The sequence below is a fragment of the Halyomorpha halys genome, unplaced genomic scaffold (genome assembly GCF_000696795.3).
Source record: "Halyomorpha halys isolate HHAL.00 unplaced genomic scaffold, Hhal_1.1 Scaffold312.1, whole genome shotgun sequence".
Taxonomy (NCBI): domain Eukaryota; kingdom Metazoa; phylum Arthropoda; class Insecta; order Hemiptera; family Pentatomidae; genus Halyomorpha; species Halyomorpha halys.
This window is the reverse complement of record NW_027105402.1, coordinates 36,257-54,682: the sequence shown is the minus strand read 5'-3', so window position 1 is coordinate 54,682 and position 18,426 is coordinate 36,257. Positions and strand designations below refer to the sequence as shown.

At 28.8% G+C, this 18,426-nt stretch overlaps 1 protein-coding gene across 1 annotated transcript in view; it reads left to right on the top strand.

Moving 5' to 3' along the window:
• LOC106681156 (probable peptidoglycan muropeptide transporter SLC46) overlaps positions 1-16,994 on the top strand; it is a 25,114-nt gene extending 8,120 nt beyond the window's left edge. Inside the window, exons 2-8 of the mRNA XM_014421329.3 lie at positions 8,130-8,427; positions 10,317-10,609; positions 12,646-12,753; positions 14,562-14,699; positions 14,796-14,879; positions 15,569-15,725; positions 16,379-16,994. Coding sequence (XP_014276815.1) covers positions 8,130-8,427; positions 10,317-10,609; positions 12,646-12,753; positions 14,562-14,699; positions 14,796-14,879; positions 15,569-15,725; positions 16,379-16,508 — 1,208 coding nt within the window. The 3' untranslated portion in view covers positions 16,509-16,994. The remainder of the gene's footprint in view (positions 1-8,129; positions 8,428-10,316; positions 10,610-12,645; positions 12,754-14,561; positions 14,700-14,795; positions 14,880-15,568; positions 15,726-16,378) is intronic.
• The last annotated feature ends 1,432 nt before the right edge of the window (positions 16,995-18,426 follow it).

Genomic DNA, 18,426 nt, shown 5'->3' with positions numbered 1-18,426 from the left:
ACTAACTATAATTGCCCCTCCAGGGGATTAACATTATAAATTAAAGAAATAAATGCATGTTGTTATAAGCATAAAGTGTCTCACAAATTTTAGCCTCCCTTTTCCACACACATTAATTTCAAACATAAAATTACACTCGGGACACCTGCAGTATAACACGAGCAGGTCCCGATGTATACACATGCCTGGTTTGAACTAAAAGTGAAATGAAGCTCTCAGAACTAAAAGTCGATTCGTATAAAAAAAAAAATAACTTCTTTTATCTTTTATTTGCTTATGGTTAAAACCAGAAAATCTATATATTATAATATATCGTATTATCGAATAGTATCATACACAAGAACTTTAGATTTTTCAATACTAAATTAAATCGTCAACAATTATTTTGTGTAAAAAGTAACAAGAATGAATAATTTTCACAGTAAGTAATATAAAATGGAAATATTGCTTTTTCCAACTACCTACTAAATCTGTTTTATTATAAAACGTCTACTTAAGAAAACTCGGAATCTGAATCATTTGATTAAAACCACTCTTGTTCTGAAGCTGCAAAAACATATGTTGACAGAGGTTCACACAAGTGTGTGATAATTGTGTAAACACCTCGATACTGATATTGAGTTATATGGTGTTTAATTAACACGTAGGTAATACAACTCAACATCTGTGATTACGGTTTCAATTATGCAGAGACATGGTACGTGTTTTATGACACGAATCTCTATAACCAGGGTCAGTGGTCCGAAAGAAAAATCTGAAGGGACAGAACAATTAATGATTCAATTTTTTTGGTTTTTGTAGGATATCTATCTTATAATACACATTCATATGTCTTAGTAATCTTTTGTATATGAATTTAAAACGATTTAATAAATTTAAAAATAATTCATGCAGTTAACAATTGAAAAACAAAATTCAATTAAAAATTTCTAATTAATTAAAATGTTTTTATTATAGGATCCGTATGTTATAAGTATTTTTTATGTAAAATAGAAATATGTATAACATAATAAATAAATGTTTTCATTTAATTTAGAATTTAAATTCACTCCGCCGAACAAATGAATTCTTCACCTGAAGATGGTAAATCTTTTTTGATAGAAGATTATTATTGATTTATTGGATCCTGATGAATGAAATTTAAAGTTTCATTAGCCAGTTGTATTTTATTCTTACCGTAATTATATTCAGTTGTACAATTTCCTCAATTAAGTGTTGTGTTGCCTTCTATATTTTTTGGTTAACTCATCTTTTATGGCCCGAATATTTTACGTAATACTTTATTTTCTAAAACCCTAAGACGCTGTTCTTCCTTAGTCTACCAACTATTTTAACTTTTCATCACATCGTTTTTATGAGCGAGAGAAAAACTTTATTCAAAAAACAACAAAGTTATGCTGTCGAGCTTCATTACATAACAGCACGATTATTTAAATCTAATAAGACAAGTTTTTTTATGTCTTACAACATATGGGCATAACAAGTAAACAATTTATAATAACAGTATAGGACTTTTTTTTTTTCATCGCTTTGTTGTTGTTTTATCATTTTTTTTTCTTTTTCTATTGATCCTTTTTTTCCATCTTTTTTTTTTTCATATTCTCTCTTCCAACTCAATGTTACTTTCCACTTTTTTCCCCTTCTTTAACATAAATAGAACACACCTAAAAGACAAAATACAAATATTATACATTTTAAATAAATAAGAATATAAACACCTAATATATATATATATGTCATATAATTGATAAAAGTAGTTATATATATATATATCATGAACTACTATTCCTACGAAGATAAAGGTCATAAATTACTTTATAGCCCATCAAACTAGCTTTAATTTGAATGCTAATAGATACCTATACGTCACATAGTTTGATATAGATTTCTCGATAAAGATAGATCTGAGATATAGATTTCTCAAAATAAATACACTAACTACTAATCTTTCAGTACATTTTTATGAAATATTGCTTTTTAAAAAGCTATATCTCGAGAACTATTGAACGTAAATAGCTCTATTAGGGCTAATATTGCAGAAAATTTACTCTACTATAAATGATGTTCTCTTAGATTTTCTATTGTTGTTGGTAGTTTTAAACATACAGAGCTCGGTATGAAAAAAATATTTATTTTTAATTTTTTAAAAAGCCACCATTTTTTATTTCCCCTACCTATACTTGCCACTCATAAATTTTGACTTGTAATTATACATAGTTTTCATTAAAGTAATCAAAGATTGGGGTGAAAAAATTCCTTTTTTTTCTTCCCATCTCTTGTACTACTATGAAAATTAAAATAATTATTCTAATCATTTAGCTTTAAAATATTTTCTGTCTTCTAATTTCTTCTTAACATTCATCTAAATTAAATAAATTTATTATGAATCTCATAACAGATATTAGACTCTTGCTCATATTTACTTCTATTTCCCAAAGATATATAAAAAATACCCCGCTGAACACTGCATAATTTCTCTCTAAAATAAAGCCAAATTTTCACAAGGCTATAAACCTTTAAAATATTCCTTACAGATGTTTTTTTCTTGCATATGACACAGATTAGAATGCATAGAAAAAAAACTAGAAATACAATTAAACATTGGAGGAAAAGATAATTCATATTATCTTATTTATTTTTCTTTAATTATTATATTACTATTATACCTTCATTTAAAGATTCCATGACAAAATAAGAAAAAAAGAAAATCCTGGCATGGAGAACAGCTTTCGATACTTCAGTAGCTTAAGCTAATATGTGGAGTCCATAGGAGCGATTGGATGGGTTGACTTGTCACCAGAAGACCAGAGCTTAGCAAAGGTGACTGAATAAGCCAGCTAGAACATGTCTGGGTACTGTAGCTGAGCCAATTCATGTAAATCTGACAAAGTTCGTTATTTAAATTCCATACTCTTAGATTATCGTTTCGGACCACTGTGCAAGGTACACCTATTCTAGATCCACCGATTATGGCTTATCAGTACCAGCATGACGTGGGTCTATGATTAATTTTCAATTTTCTTAATATTACAAATTTTTAAAGTGTTCAGTTTATTAAATACTATATTGTAGCCTAGTCATGCAATGATTACAAGAGATCTTATAAGGACCATACCGTGAAATAAATAAATTCTTAAGCACAAGGGATTTATTTATATTTATTGGCTAATAACTTGGGAATGGAGTGTTGAGGTAGAAAGGGATGAAGAATTAAAATTAATTAGAATCTATACCACTTCAACCCATGATGGGTCAGTAATTTAGTACTTTGTAAGGCGTACTGTTGTGCTACGGTACGTACTGTAACGGTGTAACCAACGGTTGTGCAAGGAGGTGATTTGGTCAGAATCACGCTCGACCTCCAGCTTTTTACTCAATTAAAGGTATCCACTTTAATGCCCACGAGGCTGAGTGGACCCCAGAAGCCTCCCGAACCACGCTTGCTCAACGGCTACTGATAACAGATAATAGTTATCTGCCACAGCCGGATTCGAACCCAGGTCCTTGGAGTTAGTATTCCATTGCCTTACCAACGAGCTACCTACTCCCATTCCACACTAGGGATAAAGAATATAATGTAAATTGTAAAAACAGTGAGTAGCAGAGGTCAGTTAGTAAGGTCTTATTTATCCTCTTTTTTATTAATGAAAAGTAAGTAAAGTGTTAACGTTAAAAAAGTAGAACAAAAAATGATGAGAAGAGAGAGAAACAAGTTGACACCCGCAAAAGATACTTTTTTTTTAACACCGTCTCGATTCACAATATAATTTTCTCTTTCCCTAACTTAATATGGAGGGGCTGTAGAGGTACGTAAAACTTTAAAACCTACAATTTGAGATACCAAAAAGGCACTTCTATAGCAGCAACTCAAACCACATATGAAATTTCAATACGCAAAATCAATGTAGACCGACTATAGAGGTGCTTACAAAAATCACATCCAATTTAGGACGTAATGAAAATGTAGATAAAAAAAAAAAATTTGTTAAGGTCATTAATACTCTAAAACACAAAACAACCTTTTAAACAGTTACCGATAAAATTCTAGAGTTCGGGTTTTTTTCCTCGTAAAACTTCGTAACTGACAAAATAAAAACTTTTGAAATATTAAAATGTTTGTTAATTACAATATTTTACATTGAAACAGTACTGACTTATCATAACCTACTATCTACATTATTCCCTTAAGAAAACAAATTTACTAAAGATTATTTAAAACAATTATGAAGCAGGTAATGGCAACAATTCAATTACCATGTTTTATAACTGAACACCTTAGTTTTTGTGTTTTAAGGCTGATTTCTTGAAAACGATTAGAAGAAACAAGTTAAAACGACAATAAATTTCTTTAAACACCACATTTCTTTAAAGTTTTACATACTTAAAAATGTTTCTCCTTTTATACCCTTTTTTTCTTATCGTTATATTTTATTCATATAAATACGTTTCAGGACCAAATACAAAGTATTTTCAAACAGTAACTTCATACTTCTTAAAAAGTTAATGTATTGAATTGCTTCCATGGAAATTCTCTTGAGAACGGCACGCACTTGCGTTGGACACTTTTATTTTTACCTTTTTATTAATAAGATTAGATTTAGTGCTATTTATCGAGACTTTATAATTTATTCAATCGAACGATGAACCGAAGTTGATTAATTGTTAGTAAACCAATTTATAATTTAAACATATCATTTTCATTATCTTGTAAAATGCTAAAGAATGCTTGTAACACTAGGTTAAAATCTTATTAGCTTGTGATATTACATATCTGTTGGAGTTTTATTCTAACAAAATTGAAGAAGGAAATGAATGAAGCGAGACCATATCAGAAAACAAAAATAGTTGAAGAGCTGAGGAAGAGCGAAAGGAATGTTTGTCTTGAGATGAGGAAAATATATTTTAAAAGATGGGAGTTATAAACACTTTATTGAAAGAATTTTCCTACGACGTACCACCTATTAACCAACTCCGTTACTTGGAAACATTAGAGTGATTAGAACTTAAAAATACCTTTTAGAATACTGATGCTACATCTACTAGTGATCAATCTAAAATCTGACGCGGTTATCAATTTAAGAATCAACTTCATTCAGAAATATGAGTCAGGTATAGGTGGTATAGATCCACAACAACTCATCATCAAACATTCCTGATGCCGGAATTTTACTGATAGATCTCAAGAAAAAATATCAGCCTAAAACGTATAAGAGAATAACGTTCAAACATAATTGGAATAAATTCTCCTTCAAATTCTCAACATTTTCATTCATAAAATGTTGAAACAATTGAAATCATTAATAATTAGTAAAAACATGGATTGATATAAATAATATTTGGCTGATTTGCATGATAACAAATGATGGCAATGACTTGGGAAAAATTATTTACGTTGTTTATAGAACGTACTATGATTATTATCATAACCATTTATGAATAAATTCATGCTAATATATTATTTTCAGGGTTCGGTCAGAATACGAACGAGTCGATAGGATAATATATACTGCTAAACAACCAGGAAAGGGACAAACAATGAAATCAAACACTGGTTTTTTTCTCTAGATATTTCCTTATATAAATCTCAATGAGGCCAAACTGTACGTACTTTTTCTTCCTAAACCAATTAATGAAGTTGGTTTGGGGTAAGAGTATCGAGAAACAGGCTTTTTTGTTTATTTTTCCCCCGTTATTTTATTAATTGTTATCATGTCCTAATCGAATTTCAAATCCTAAACTAGACCAATTAAAAAAAAAAGAAAAGAAATCGCTATTGGTAATATTCATAAAACGAGGACTCCCTACAACTACACTAGTCGTGTCCTATTCTCCACGAAAATCATAGTCTATTGTGCTGTTTCAATAGTCATCCGAGAGGAACAGGAGTACGTTTTGTATACGATACATAACCTCAGGAACACATGATGAAAGCTTACGAAAAGTATGTATATACAAAACATTTGTCATATCTCCTGCAATAGTTCCTTAACATTTGTCACTTCCAGCTGCCACAAATCGAAGGTGCTGAAATTCGGAATTTAGGATTATTTTCTGAGCAGAAAAATACGATAAAAATAGATAGGTGGGCGGATATAGGGCAAGGGCCCCAGATCACTTGGTCTAGAAGAATAAGGGTTCGATTCCCACCAGGATTGGTCAATATTTATATCGCGGTGGCTCCAAGACATGAATCATGACATTCTCACATGGGGTTGTATAGATCCTCAATAGAGGATTGAGGATAAAAATGGAGATCAATTTCAGTCTTAGATGAAACTTACCTCCTCAGATTTTGATGAAACAACGCACTGTAGAAGGTGGTTGCACAAATAAAATGTTTTCATATATTATATGTTATATAACATAAAACGTTCCTACTGAATTAAAAACAAAGAGCATTTGTTTCCAAGTGCTCAGAACAAAGGCTTCATAACAACTACTAGTCAAACAAAGAACAACCCTATTGGAATACAATGTATATATTCACAGTTTGCCACAGAACAAGTTGTATACAATAAAAAATGGTTTTTATATATCATACTTTAACACACCCTCTTAAATATTTTTTTTTTTCAAATTTAGTGTTATATAATTTTTCTTGTAGTTCATGTTAAATCAATTTTTTTTTATTTCATGTTTTCCGAGTCTTAGATACAATCATCAACAGTTATTGTTATAAACTATATCATTATTTCTTGAGGCTATCTTGGATAGCAACATGTGTTGAGGTTTGACCTAACTAGCCGATTTGGACCACAGTTCTCTCTGTTCCCTTGACTACACTAAATGTATATAGTTTGTCACTGTTAAAATGCCCATCTAACAGAAGTAGCCATCAGGCTGAAGTTGTCATTCTACAGCATACTGGCTTCTGTCTTACAACTTAATATGTAACATATGTTGAGTCAATTCCATAGAGCCAAAATCCCATCCCTCCTTCTGAACCACACCTTCATCTCCAACTTGTTTAGATCTCATTGGTTACTCCCAATATTGCCCAATAAATCGATAAAATTATTGGACATAAGCTTCCCATCCTTAAAATCTTTCCCACTTTTTATAGACATCCAATAAATGGTTCTGTCAAGACCATGCCAAATCACATAGACAAATATGATTGAACGAAAGCTATCAAATATATATAAGACTCAATAATAAATAAGCCCTCACTAGGCTTTAGTCATAAGACATGAATTAAACTAGTTCTAATCTAGTATTTCCTAGTTTCAAGTAAATATCAAAGCTTAATATAACATTTTATTTTACAATAAAAGTAAAGAGTAAAGTCTTTACTGTTGTTGGAGCCAGTTATTTGCATTTTTAACATAAACTTACACCTTAAAAACAAATATTTTTCTTAAAAACTATTCTAAGTTTATCATGAAATTGTGCTGGATGTTTTTGTGTTATACCTACAAACAGTAAAAAATAGTTTTATAAATCTATATCAGTTTCCCTAAAAAATAAGATATTTTAAATATAATTTTTTAGAAAAGTAAGAACTGGTTATTTGTTAACCAAAAAACCTCATATTTTGAGTCTCATAGGTGATAGGTATAATGAATGCATTATTAAGCACTGGGCTTTCTTACATTAAAAAAGTTACATAAAATTTACATTAAAAAAATGAAACCGGTGGATTAAAAATTAACCAGCTAATCTAAATTCTAATTAGGTATGCGTGGATTTTTTGTTAGTTACGTTGTGTGAAAAAATTATTCGTAATAAATTTAATTTTAAAGTTCTTGTTTAATTAAATAATTATACAAGAAATGTTGTTTACCCTGTAGTCAGTCTTTTCATGTTATATATTTGACTTTAAATTAATTAAAAAAAGAATCTATCTGTATATTTCATAAACATGATAAACCAATTAACTTTTAATGTATTGTTTAAAAATTTTAGGCTTCAAACCAAAGGGGAAATAAAAGTTATATTATTTGGGAACTAACATCCAATCTTGATTATAAGAAATATTTAATTATTTTAGATTTTAGATTTAACTAAAAGCATCCTGGTAGAAAAAATATTTAGTAAAAGATTTCAATACCAACAACCTATTGAAATATTTGCTTTTCCATTATTAAGAACTTTTCTAAACATTTTTTATTGATGATTTATTTTTTCAGATATGATCACTCTGAGAAGTGTGTTGAGAGAAGCTTTACCACCATTTGTGTTAGTGGTAGCTGGTGCCTGGCGAGATTGGACTGGACTGGCATTTCCACTTCTTGCCCTTAGTATATCTGGACTGATATTGGCAGCTAGTGTATCACTTATATCTGCCTACATTTGGTCAATGTCACCACTGTTAACTACAGTCCTTGAATCCTTATTTGCTGGAGTTGGAGGTGGGTGGCAGCTGTTCCACTTGAGTGTATTCTGTTACTTAAGTAACCGAACTTCAGCAGAAGAAAGAACTGCCAGGTGAATGATCTAAATATAACTAATCATTTTCATTTTGAGAGTTTCAAAATTTTTACAATCCATGTTAGTTGGAAAACTAAATCTTGTGTAATACACAACTAAGCTGACTTATCTTTGTTCTGGATTCTTTCCTATTAGAAAACCTACCAACAACTAGGTCATAGAAAATTTTCTATAATTTCTTAAGAGCATTATTAGCTCTTTAGTTGTAGCCAGTACTATCTGGTTATTACAAGGACAGTCTTTTCTTTTAACACTTTCCTGGTATCTGCTATTACATTTATTGGATTTTTGGCTTTTAAGAGCTAAGTTCCTTTACATCTGAAAATTATATGGTATGGAAATAAACCAGATGTCTTCTTTCATAGGAAAAATATTACTTCAGTAAAGCTTTTAGCTTTACTCCTTTTGAAGGTTTAAAATGCATGTTAAGTTATAGTACCGAAGAGAGTGAAGTAAGTGTTGCTTCATTGGCTCATGTAAACTTGATTCATCTACATCTCCTTGTAGACCCAAGGAATAGTGGTAAACTGGTTTTGTTACTAATAGTCCAAGAGCTTAAAAGGGGAGTAAAAAAAGTTATTTCACCCCAGAAAAAGGTTCAATTTTAATCTAGATTATATAAGGGATACATTATATCACAAAAAGTAAATATTGAAATATTTAAAGTGCAAACTCCCTAAAGTTTGTTTTATTTCAGAAAAACCTAAATTATTTTCTCATTTTTCATTTGGTGCACCTTATCCTTAAAATTACTTGCACTAAAAAAACTTTACATTATTGAAAGTAGAGTAAAGTATCTAAAATGTGAGTTATAATAGAGTTTATTTCATTCAATAGTAAATATCGTGGAAATACAGTATTTTCAAAGATCAATTTTTTGTAAATAAAAAATCATTGATTGGGGAGTTAAGTTATAGATAACTGCTGCTCCTACAAAGATAAACGTTCTCAACTACATTATATTACATACTAATTTTAATATGGGTGATAATAGGAATTTGTACATCTATTAGGTCCTGAGATGTAGTTACTCATAAACCAATTTTATTTTTCAAACAAAGAGAAATCAACATTTTGTGAATTTATTATGGCAAATATCACGGAAACTGCTAATACTATTCCTCAATCAAGATCTAGTGCATTTTTCATAGGATTAACAGTTTCCATGATATTTTCTATAATAAATTCACAAAATAATGATTTTTCGTTATTTGGAACAAAATTTTGGTTTTAGAAAAACTGGTTTCAAGAAATATTGAATGTAACAACTCTTTTAGGGTTCATATATATGCAGAGTTACAATGCTTTAAATAATGTAATATTAAGTTTTTTTAATGTTTTAGGTAGTTTTAAAGATGATTTACTCCGAATGAAAAATTATTTTTTTAAAACTTTTTGAAACAGGTAATATTTTTCTATTTCTTTGGAATGGAGACATTGATATTATTCTCAGTCCTGATTTGTAATTAAACTAAATCCACCCCTAGCAGGATCTGGCTCCTGACTGTACATAGATAGTTCTGGTTTTAGAGTCTATATGAGCTATTTCTTGATGCTGAGTGAGGATCTACCTATTTTTAGGAATAACTTTGAACCCATTAAGTTATATTTAAGATATTTTTAAAATATTATTAAGAAATTGTATTATTCTCAAACTCCAATACTTTATGAGGAGAAAATGATAAAGAATGTTGCTAGTAGAGGGAAGAACATTAAAAGTATTATACACGATTATTTATTATTACTAATTTTTATAATAGTATAAATCATTGCCATAGTAATTCCTTATTTATGAATGTTTGTACAAAAAATGAGAGATCCCCTGTTACTTTATTTGTAGAGTAAAGATGACGGGTGACATATTCTGATTTAATGTGTATTTTAAGGTTTACATGGCTTATGGTCTTCATGACAGCTGGAACCCTCACTGGTAACTATGTATCAGGAACTTTACTTACATCTTTACACTACCGATGGTTCTTTATATTTATCATTGCTGTTAAAGTGACAGCAATTACAGTCGGCTACATTTTCTTGAAAGAGAAAAGAAGACCACCACCAGAGGGAAAAAGTTTTTTAAATCTTAAGAAGTTCTTAGTGCCATTTAACACAAGAGGTTATTGCATTGTGAACTGGATTATGATTTTTAACAGCTGGTTGCTATATTGTGCATCTGTTGGTATGACAATTTATTTTTTATGATAAAACATATCGCTACTACAGAAGTATAACACAACTGCAAAAATCGAAATTGTCGGGACAAGCAAAAGCCAAATAATTCCCATTTGTTTTAATAGAATGCTCTATAAATTTGGTTTTCTTCTTCTAGGAAAATAATTTGTAGACATAGTAGGTTACAATTGTAAATAATAAATGCATTTTTCAACCTGCCAAGACTATAAAGTTAGTTCCACAAAAAATTGCAGTTGTCATTATTTTTCCGGAATGATGATATTTCAAAATATTTATCTTAATTAAATAAAATTAATTGATAAATGAGACTTTCAAACTACTTATTATAAAATTTTCTGATGTTTTGAGAACTGGTTCAATTTGATGAAAGGTCAAGTGAAGGGGCAAAAGTTCCTTTAGAAGAATTTAATTTATATTTATGAATTATTACAGTTTCCTCAATTTTGATGATTAGCTTCTTGCAACATTATTTCAAAATTATGTCAATGGGGGTGGGTCATAAGTTGGCTGTATCAACATTTATTTGAATGTGCCATTTTATATGAAATTACCCACCCGTAAGTCCTTTCTTCTGCTGCCCTCATAGATAGTTGGAATCAAAAGTCACTCTTATATCTATTTTTTGTTGTATTGAATCTTTGTTTCTTTCTTTGCGTCACTACTTTGCCTATCATTTTTCTCATTCCTTGGAAATTTATGGCAGGATATTTTGAAACTCAATAGCTCATTATGAAAAAATAAAATAAATAAACAGTCCTATATAATAGTTTCTTTATTAACCCTTCCTCCACAACATGGGAATGTGATATCCACACCCTCTGAATTCTTAGGCCAAGATTGTCTGTTGTCGGTACTGTGGGGTTCACAGCTCTTGACAGCTTCAGTTGAGACCTCGAGATTATGCAGAGAAAGAGGTGCCATTTACCACAAATTTCTAATCACCATAATAATAAATCTAATAAAAACGTATGATATCCCCAAATTCCAATTAGTTCCTTAATCAGCTAATCCACAGTATTATATGATTGGGTAGACCTATCTAAGTGATAAAGAACATAGTCAGGATGGTTCTTTGGTAGTATAGGTTGTTTGTAACTATGTAAATATTACCCTTTTTGTAATTAATATCCATTATAAGATTTTAATTTTGAAAATTTTTGATTATATATCTTTTCCTTTCGGGACGAAAATAAATCTAATGTAATCTTGGTTGTTAATTTTTATCCACTAAGATTTTCCTGGAGAAACATTTAGAAAATTAACTTATTAAATTAAAAAAAAGGAATAATTGAATAAAAAAAAATTTAAAAAATCAGTTACCAAAAAAAAACAGTAACATAAAACAGTTACCAATAAAAATGGTAATTGAACATAAATGTAAATTAAAAAAAAAAAACATTAAACAAAAATCATTGAAATTATCAAGGTTTCTCAATGTATACAGGTATCATTGTACATCATGTATATACATCAGGAGGTATAACCCTCCACTCCCGCCCTCCATGGTAGCCTTACTTATCTGACTTTTCAAACGGATAATTACAGCGAGTAGGTCGGTCGATGAACGACATGTCACAATCTCACAAGAGGAGATCACAACAAAAAAAAAAAGGCAATCCTTCCCTGCCGGACCCGCCCGGCCCAGCTAAACTCCCGGAGAGCGACGGCCCTATATCACTTTCGAAATATTAGCTTAAAAACGGGAAAGAGAGACTTTGAGATAGACCAATATTTAAAAAGTGCCTGAAATTGATCATGTAACAGGGTAGGAGAGTTACAGTCAGGCGAGAAAAAAAAATTGCCAGGCCATAGTTTTTAAATATTTACTCTTTTCTACGACTCAATATTATTCATTTCTTTGAACAAATTAGGTCTTAACATTCTGCTTCATTTATCTATTTTTTAATGAAAGTGATATTTGAAATGATTATAACTGAGACATTTTTTTTTATAATATATTTTTTCACAATATTATTTTTAAATGATAATTATTTTAAGTTTCAATAATGTTTTTTTTTGCAGCTGAAGGAAGTGTTCGATTATTATTTGCTGAAAAACAGTTTCCAAATGACATGAATGTGACCAATTTCGGTTATTATATGGCATACTGCATTGCAATTCACTTTTTAGGTAAGGGAGTAATTTATTTAATTATATGACACACTTATTTTATTAGTTTTTAAAAATTTATAATTGTTTTACAATCAAAAATTTTAGAATAAGAATACAAGTTCTTAATACATTCTTGGTTATTCCCTTCTTGGATGTTTGGGGAATACTGTATCCCCCTCTTCAGCACTGTAAAGTGACTGTTATAATTCACTATTAAGAACATTGTATTTTTACTCTAATGCCCTACCTTTTGTATATTAAAAAAAAAAAAGAATTATAGTAATAATAATCAATTAAAATAAAGTATAAAGAAAGATATAAGGTAGTAAAACCTTAGCGTCTTAATTCACTTATGTTGTGGATTTAGGGAGGATTTTATAACAAAAGACAAGGAGTATGTTTCATAATGAACACCAACAATCCGACTGACCCAAACGAAGGTTCCATGCCAGAGGAGCAGTGTCACCATCTACTGTTTCATTTACAATAATATTTACAAATCAAATAATAATACCAATTTTCTATTATAACTTATTCTCCTAAAAAATATCCCTCAAGAAAAATGTTAAATATTGAGAAGAATGGCCAATCTTCGTCTTATTACACGACAAACAGAAAAGTTGTAAAAAATAAATTACCAATCTGTTGATTACTCAGATGTATCTAATACATATTTTTGTGCCCTTTATCAATATCTCTGTATCATCTTCTTAAAAATTGCCCCTGAGCTGAAATTCATATTTTTTTTTAATCATGCATTAAACTCTTCATTTCTCATTAATGTTCCTGGGGTGACCAACGTCACTTTGAGCTTGTACAGTCGATAGTATGATTGATTTATGTACACAATAATCTTCTATAGAACAAATATCAGTAATCATAAACTAACTGTTATGGACCAGGGAGGGTTTCATGACAGACATTTGTCCTGCTTTTTTTTTCTCCTAAAATGTAGATTTAGTTGAACCTGTTATTGTCATTATACACATTTTTTTATACTAAATACTTAGTTAAAAAAAACTGTCTAGTAAAGACATATTGGCAGAAAGGTCAACACAAAAAATAATTTGGAAAAAAAAAATACCCAACAACCAAGGGAGAATCTTCAAATTTGAGCAACCAAGCATAAATAAAACTAAAGGTTTCAGTTTTCTCCTTAATGTCCTTTAAATTTTCATATAAATTATATTTCTGTGAAAAATATGGAAAAAAAAATTATGATAATTGAAAATTAAATTTTATTTGTGCATAACTCATTGCATTTATGTTTTATGGAAAATTATATATTTTTGTTTGAATCATTTGAAAGATAATTAGATTTTCTACAAACAGAAAAAAAATCTAAATTGGACCAAAATTAACAAAGATATGGCATATTTGAACTTTTCACTTATATTTTTAACAAAAATATTTTGCTTATGTTCTCTTAAACCTGTTCACCTTTTTAATGTTTAGAAATTATTCAAAAACTACACATCCACAAAGCACTTCAGATGCCTATTTGAAAGACAGTTAAATTGTCTACAAAACTAAACTTCAACAAATTTTGTTCTGAACTTTGCATTAAGTCTTGTAATTTCCTAATAAAATATCAAGAGAGAACAAATATTTTAAAAATGTAAAGATGAGTGATTTATTTTAACATATAGCTGAATGTTTACTCCTATGTTTAAAATGCAGTCTACTAAAAGATGTAAAAGTTTCTTATCTTAGTTTATTAATTTATTTTTAAAATTACTTTTGCTCAGTTTAGTATATTAATTTTTAAAGTATTTTTATAAATGTTTGTTCTCAATTTTTTAATAATTTTCAATAATTTATTTCAGGACTGCTGTTGTATCCGCCTTTATTAATAAAATGGCTGAAAATGAGTGATTTTACAGTTACTATTATAAGTTTGATACTTTATAGCATTTCATACGCTGGCATAGGCATATCTGAGAATGTTGTTGAGTTCTATTTATGTGAGTTATTAAAAAATGTTAATTTTTTATTTATCTATTCATTTTTGTAATAATTATAAAATTTTAATTTGATTATCTTGGTTTTATAACTTGCAGTTTCTACATTAAATCCGATGAAGAATGGGCTTATAATTCTTCATAGATCTATTCTTACAAAATGTGTTTGTGATAGTGACTTAGGTATGTATGGATTAAATATTAGTTTAAATTGACATTTAATGTGAATCACTGAATCAAAAATCACCCACTTAATTTAACTTAATCTTTAGCATAAATAAATTGTTTTCTTGCTACATTTTGTGTCATGAAACTCTTCAAACATTAAATTAAACTGGAGTTATTAGAATATATGTAGTGGAATTGTGGACTTAAGAAAATAAATCTTCAAGGGAAATACAAATTTGCATGGCAAAATGTGATTAGTGGGAAAGAGTACGCAACAAAGAAAATCAGTAAAATGAGGTTTGGTTTTTATGATGTTGATAACAGCTTTTCAGTTAACCATGTTTGGTTTAGTACACTCCATTCCTGAGATTACTTTTAGTTACTGAATATTATGCATTTTTCTCAATATTTTGATTGTTTATGTCAGAAACACAAATGTAACATCATAGAGATGACCCACTCATAGGTAATTTTCATATAAAAATCACAGAATTTTTTTTCAATAAGTATCCTTAGAAATGTAAATTATTCTAACAGTTCTGTCAAAATAACCAGGTGTACGTGCTCATGTAGTGATTCATTTAATAGTGTTTCTCCATATTGTTGGCTTTTTTTCACCATGGCATTGTAAAATATTACTATAAAATTTAAAAAAAATTACATAATACTTCAAAAGTCATAAGTTTTTCTAAATATTATTTTAGGAATATACAGCAGTTTTATTGGTGTTGGTGAAGGATTTATTCCTCTAGGAACACTTTTTTTGTACAATTATATATTTAAAAAGACCATGAGCACCTGGCCTGGAGCTTACCACTTGGTATCTACATCATTAGGCGTTGTAATGTTAGTCAACATGTGGTAAGTAATGATTTTATGTTGTTTCCTTAATTACTATAAAATTCTATAAAATAATTTTAAGATAGTCTATTAAAAAAAAAGAAAAGGATAACGGAAATTATAATAATAGATTGAATATCAGTATTATGCTAATGTTGCTAAATCATTTAAAATAATGAAATATAAATATAAAGTAATTTATAATAAATAATGTGAGAAAAGTGAAAAATCAATCAAATGATATAAATAAACAGTATTTAACAGTTCTTAAATTTCTTACTTTTCTTCAACTAAACACCTTTGTGCAGTTAATTGATACAAATTTTTTAAGATACTACTTTGGTGTTATACATTTTTCTATTAATACTGGGCAGTGTGTAAAGTCATTAAGAAAGACTTGAACTAGAGGGGCAGTCCTTGGTAAGTTGGAGGAATACCTAGAAAAAATCTCAATAACATCAGAAATAATGTAACCCTCATTTGGGAATTAAATAATCAATACTCATTATCCAAAGATAAATCATCCATAATTACGAAACGGAATTTATTTAATTATTAATTATTGATCATCTCAAGGATTTTTACCGACCTATAATAACAATTTGTGTTAAGTATATGGCAGAGTATCTGAAAAGTAAAATGCTGTCTAATTACTATTTCTATTTTGTTTTTAGCATTGCTACATTTCTGTATAAGCGCCAGTGTTGCACAAAAGGAGATTGTAATAAAGGCTGCAAATGTGCGAAAGCACTTCAGGAAGATCAAGTTCTCAGTGACATTGTAAAGATTCAACCAGAAATTTAAGATTCTTTAGAATGATTAATTATTAAATACTAGTGTATTAATATTTTATTTATTCCTTAAGATTTTATTTCCTCTGAATACTCATAATTATTACCAATTAAAATAATGGACATAAATTAGTATTAAATTACTAGATAAAAAAATAAATAAATTTTAAACAAAGAGAAGAATATTTATATCTAAAACAACATAAATTTATTAACATTTAAGTATGATATTTCCCATTATTTCTATTTGAAATAATATAAATATATTCGGTTAATAAAAAAAATAGCTGAATAAATATGTGAACACAAATCTTCTGTGAAATAAACATTTTAAGCTATCTCAATAGATGAAGATATGTAAATTTACAGAATAAATATGTAGCCAATATTTATAATTAATTTTCAAATTTGTATATTAATTAATTTTTTTATACTAAATTTTGTAATGTATTTAAAAATTTTATATTTTGTGTAAATATACAATTTTTTTTATAAAGGATCCAGAATTGTACATTTTCAATCAAACCTTTTAATTAACATACTAATGATGAGGTGGCAATCTCACTTCACACCAAATCCTCCAGTGGTATTATTTGATAGAAAATTGGTTGCTACAAATGCTTATGTTCAAGCTCCCCTGTTTACTCAAACCAACTATGAAATTAACAATCATACCTGTTTTATTATTTTCTTGTTATACTGTATTATTGAGATAAAGAACTCTATATTTAATGAGGTGTAGATAGTTGACCATAGATTAATGATTGGAGAAGTTTGTAGGGGGGGGGGTGCGGTCAGCAAACAACAACATAAATAAACAAAACCATATTTATTTATTTTATGCCGACGTTTCGACCTATAAATAATAATAAAATAAATAAATATGGTTTTGTTTATTTATGTTGTTCTTTGCTGACCGCACCCCCTCCCCCACAAACTTCTCCAATTAATAACTCTATATTTAATTCAATTTTAAGAGAATCTTCTATGCTTTTAATAATTACTATATCAAATTTTCTTCCTTTGTGGGAAATAATGTAGAAAAAGTAATTTATTTACTTCTTAAATATGAAGTGTTAAAGAGAAACGATTTTTGTCCTGAATTCCAAAACAAATATGATATTTTGGTATGATTCAGTGAATGTCATGAAATTATAAACATTTTGTAGTATCTTTTGTTATATTAATTTTTTCCTTATAAGTGTTAAAAGAAATTTATTAATAAGGCATAGAGAAGACAGACACAACATATATTTCTAAATTAATGTTATTTATTTCAGTGATACTTATTCTTATAACAGCTGGTAGTTGAAGACAACTAGAAGAAAAGACAAATCCTATTTAACACCTGGGTGTTATTTTGATTCCTGAGCAATTTTATCAAGTGCTTTTATCATTGATAAAATCGTAAAGTGTTTGAAATGGATTAGCGATTGAGGGAATTTTTCCAAAGTATCATTAATCAATACTTTTGGGTAGAAAAGATAAACAAATGCACTATTAATCTAAACTTTGACAGTAAAGAACTAGAAGCAACAAAATATCATTTTATCTTATCTAATTTTTTCTCTTTTGTCACATTTCAATAGCACTTTGTTAATGGATGTATTTATTAATTATAAATGTCAGTTCTACTGTCATTGACGTCCTATTGTTTTTGTTTTTTTTTGGTCTTGCTGAAGGGAATATTAAATTATATGAAATCTATAATTACTTATCATAATTTCTAACATGGAATTTCAAAAACGAAAATGTTGATCATTTATATTAAGGTTGAAATATACCATCAGAAGGTTAATATATTTCACTCATGATGTGAGAAACGGAGGATCTGTTTCAGAGAATCTTCTCAAAAGTTATAGATTAGAGTGATTATTAATACAGACAATAGGACCAGCAGAAGTGTTAGTCAAGTAATAAAAGCTGACAAA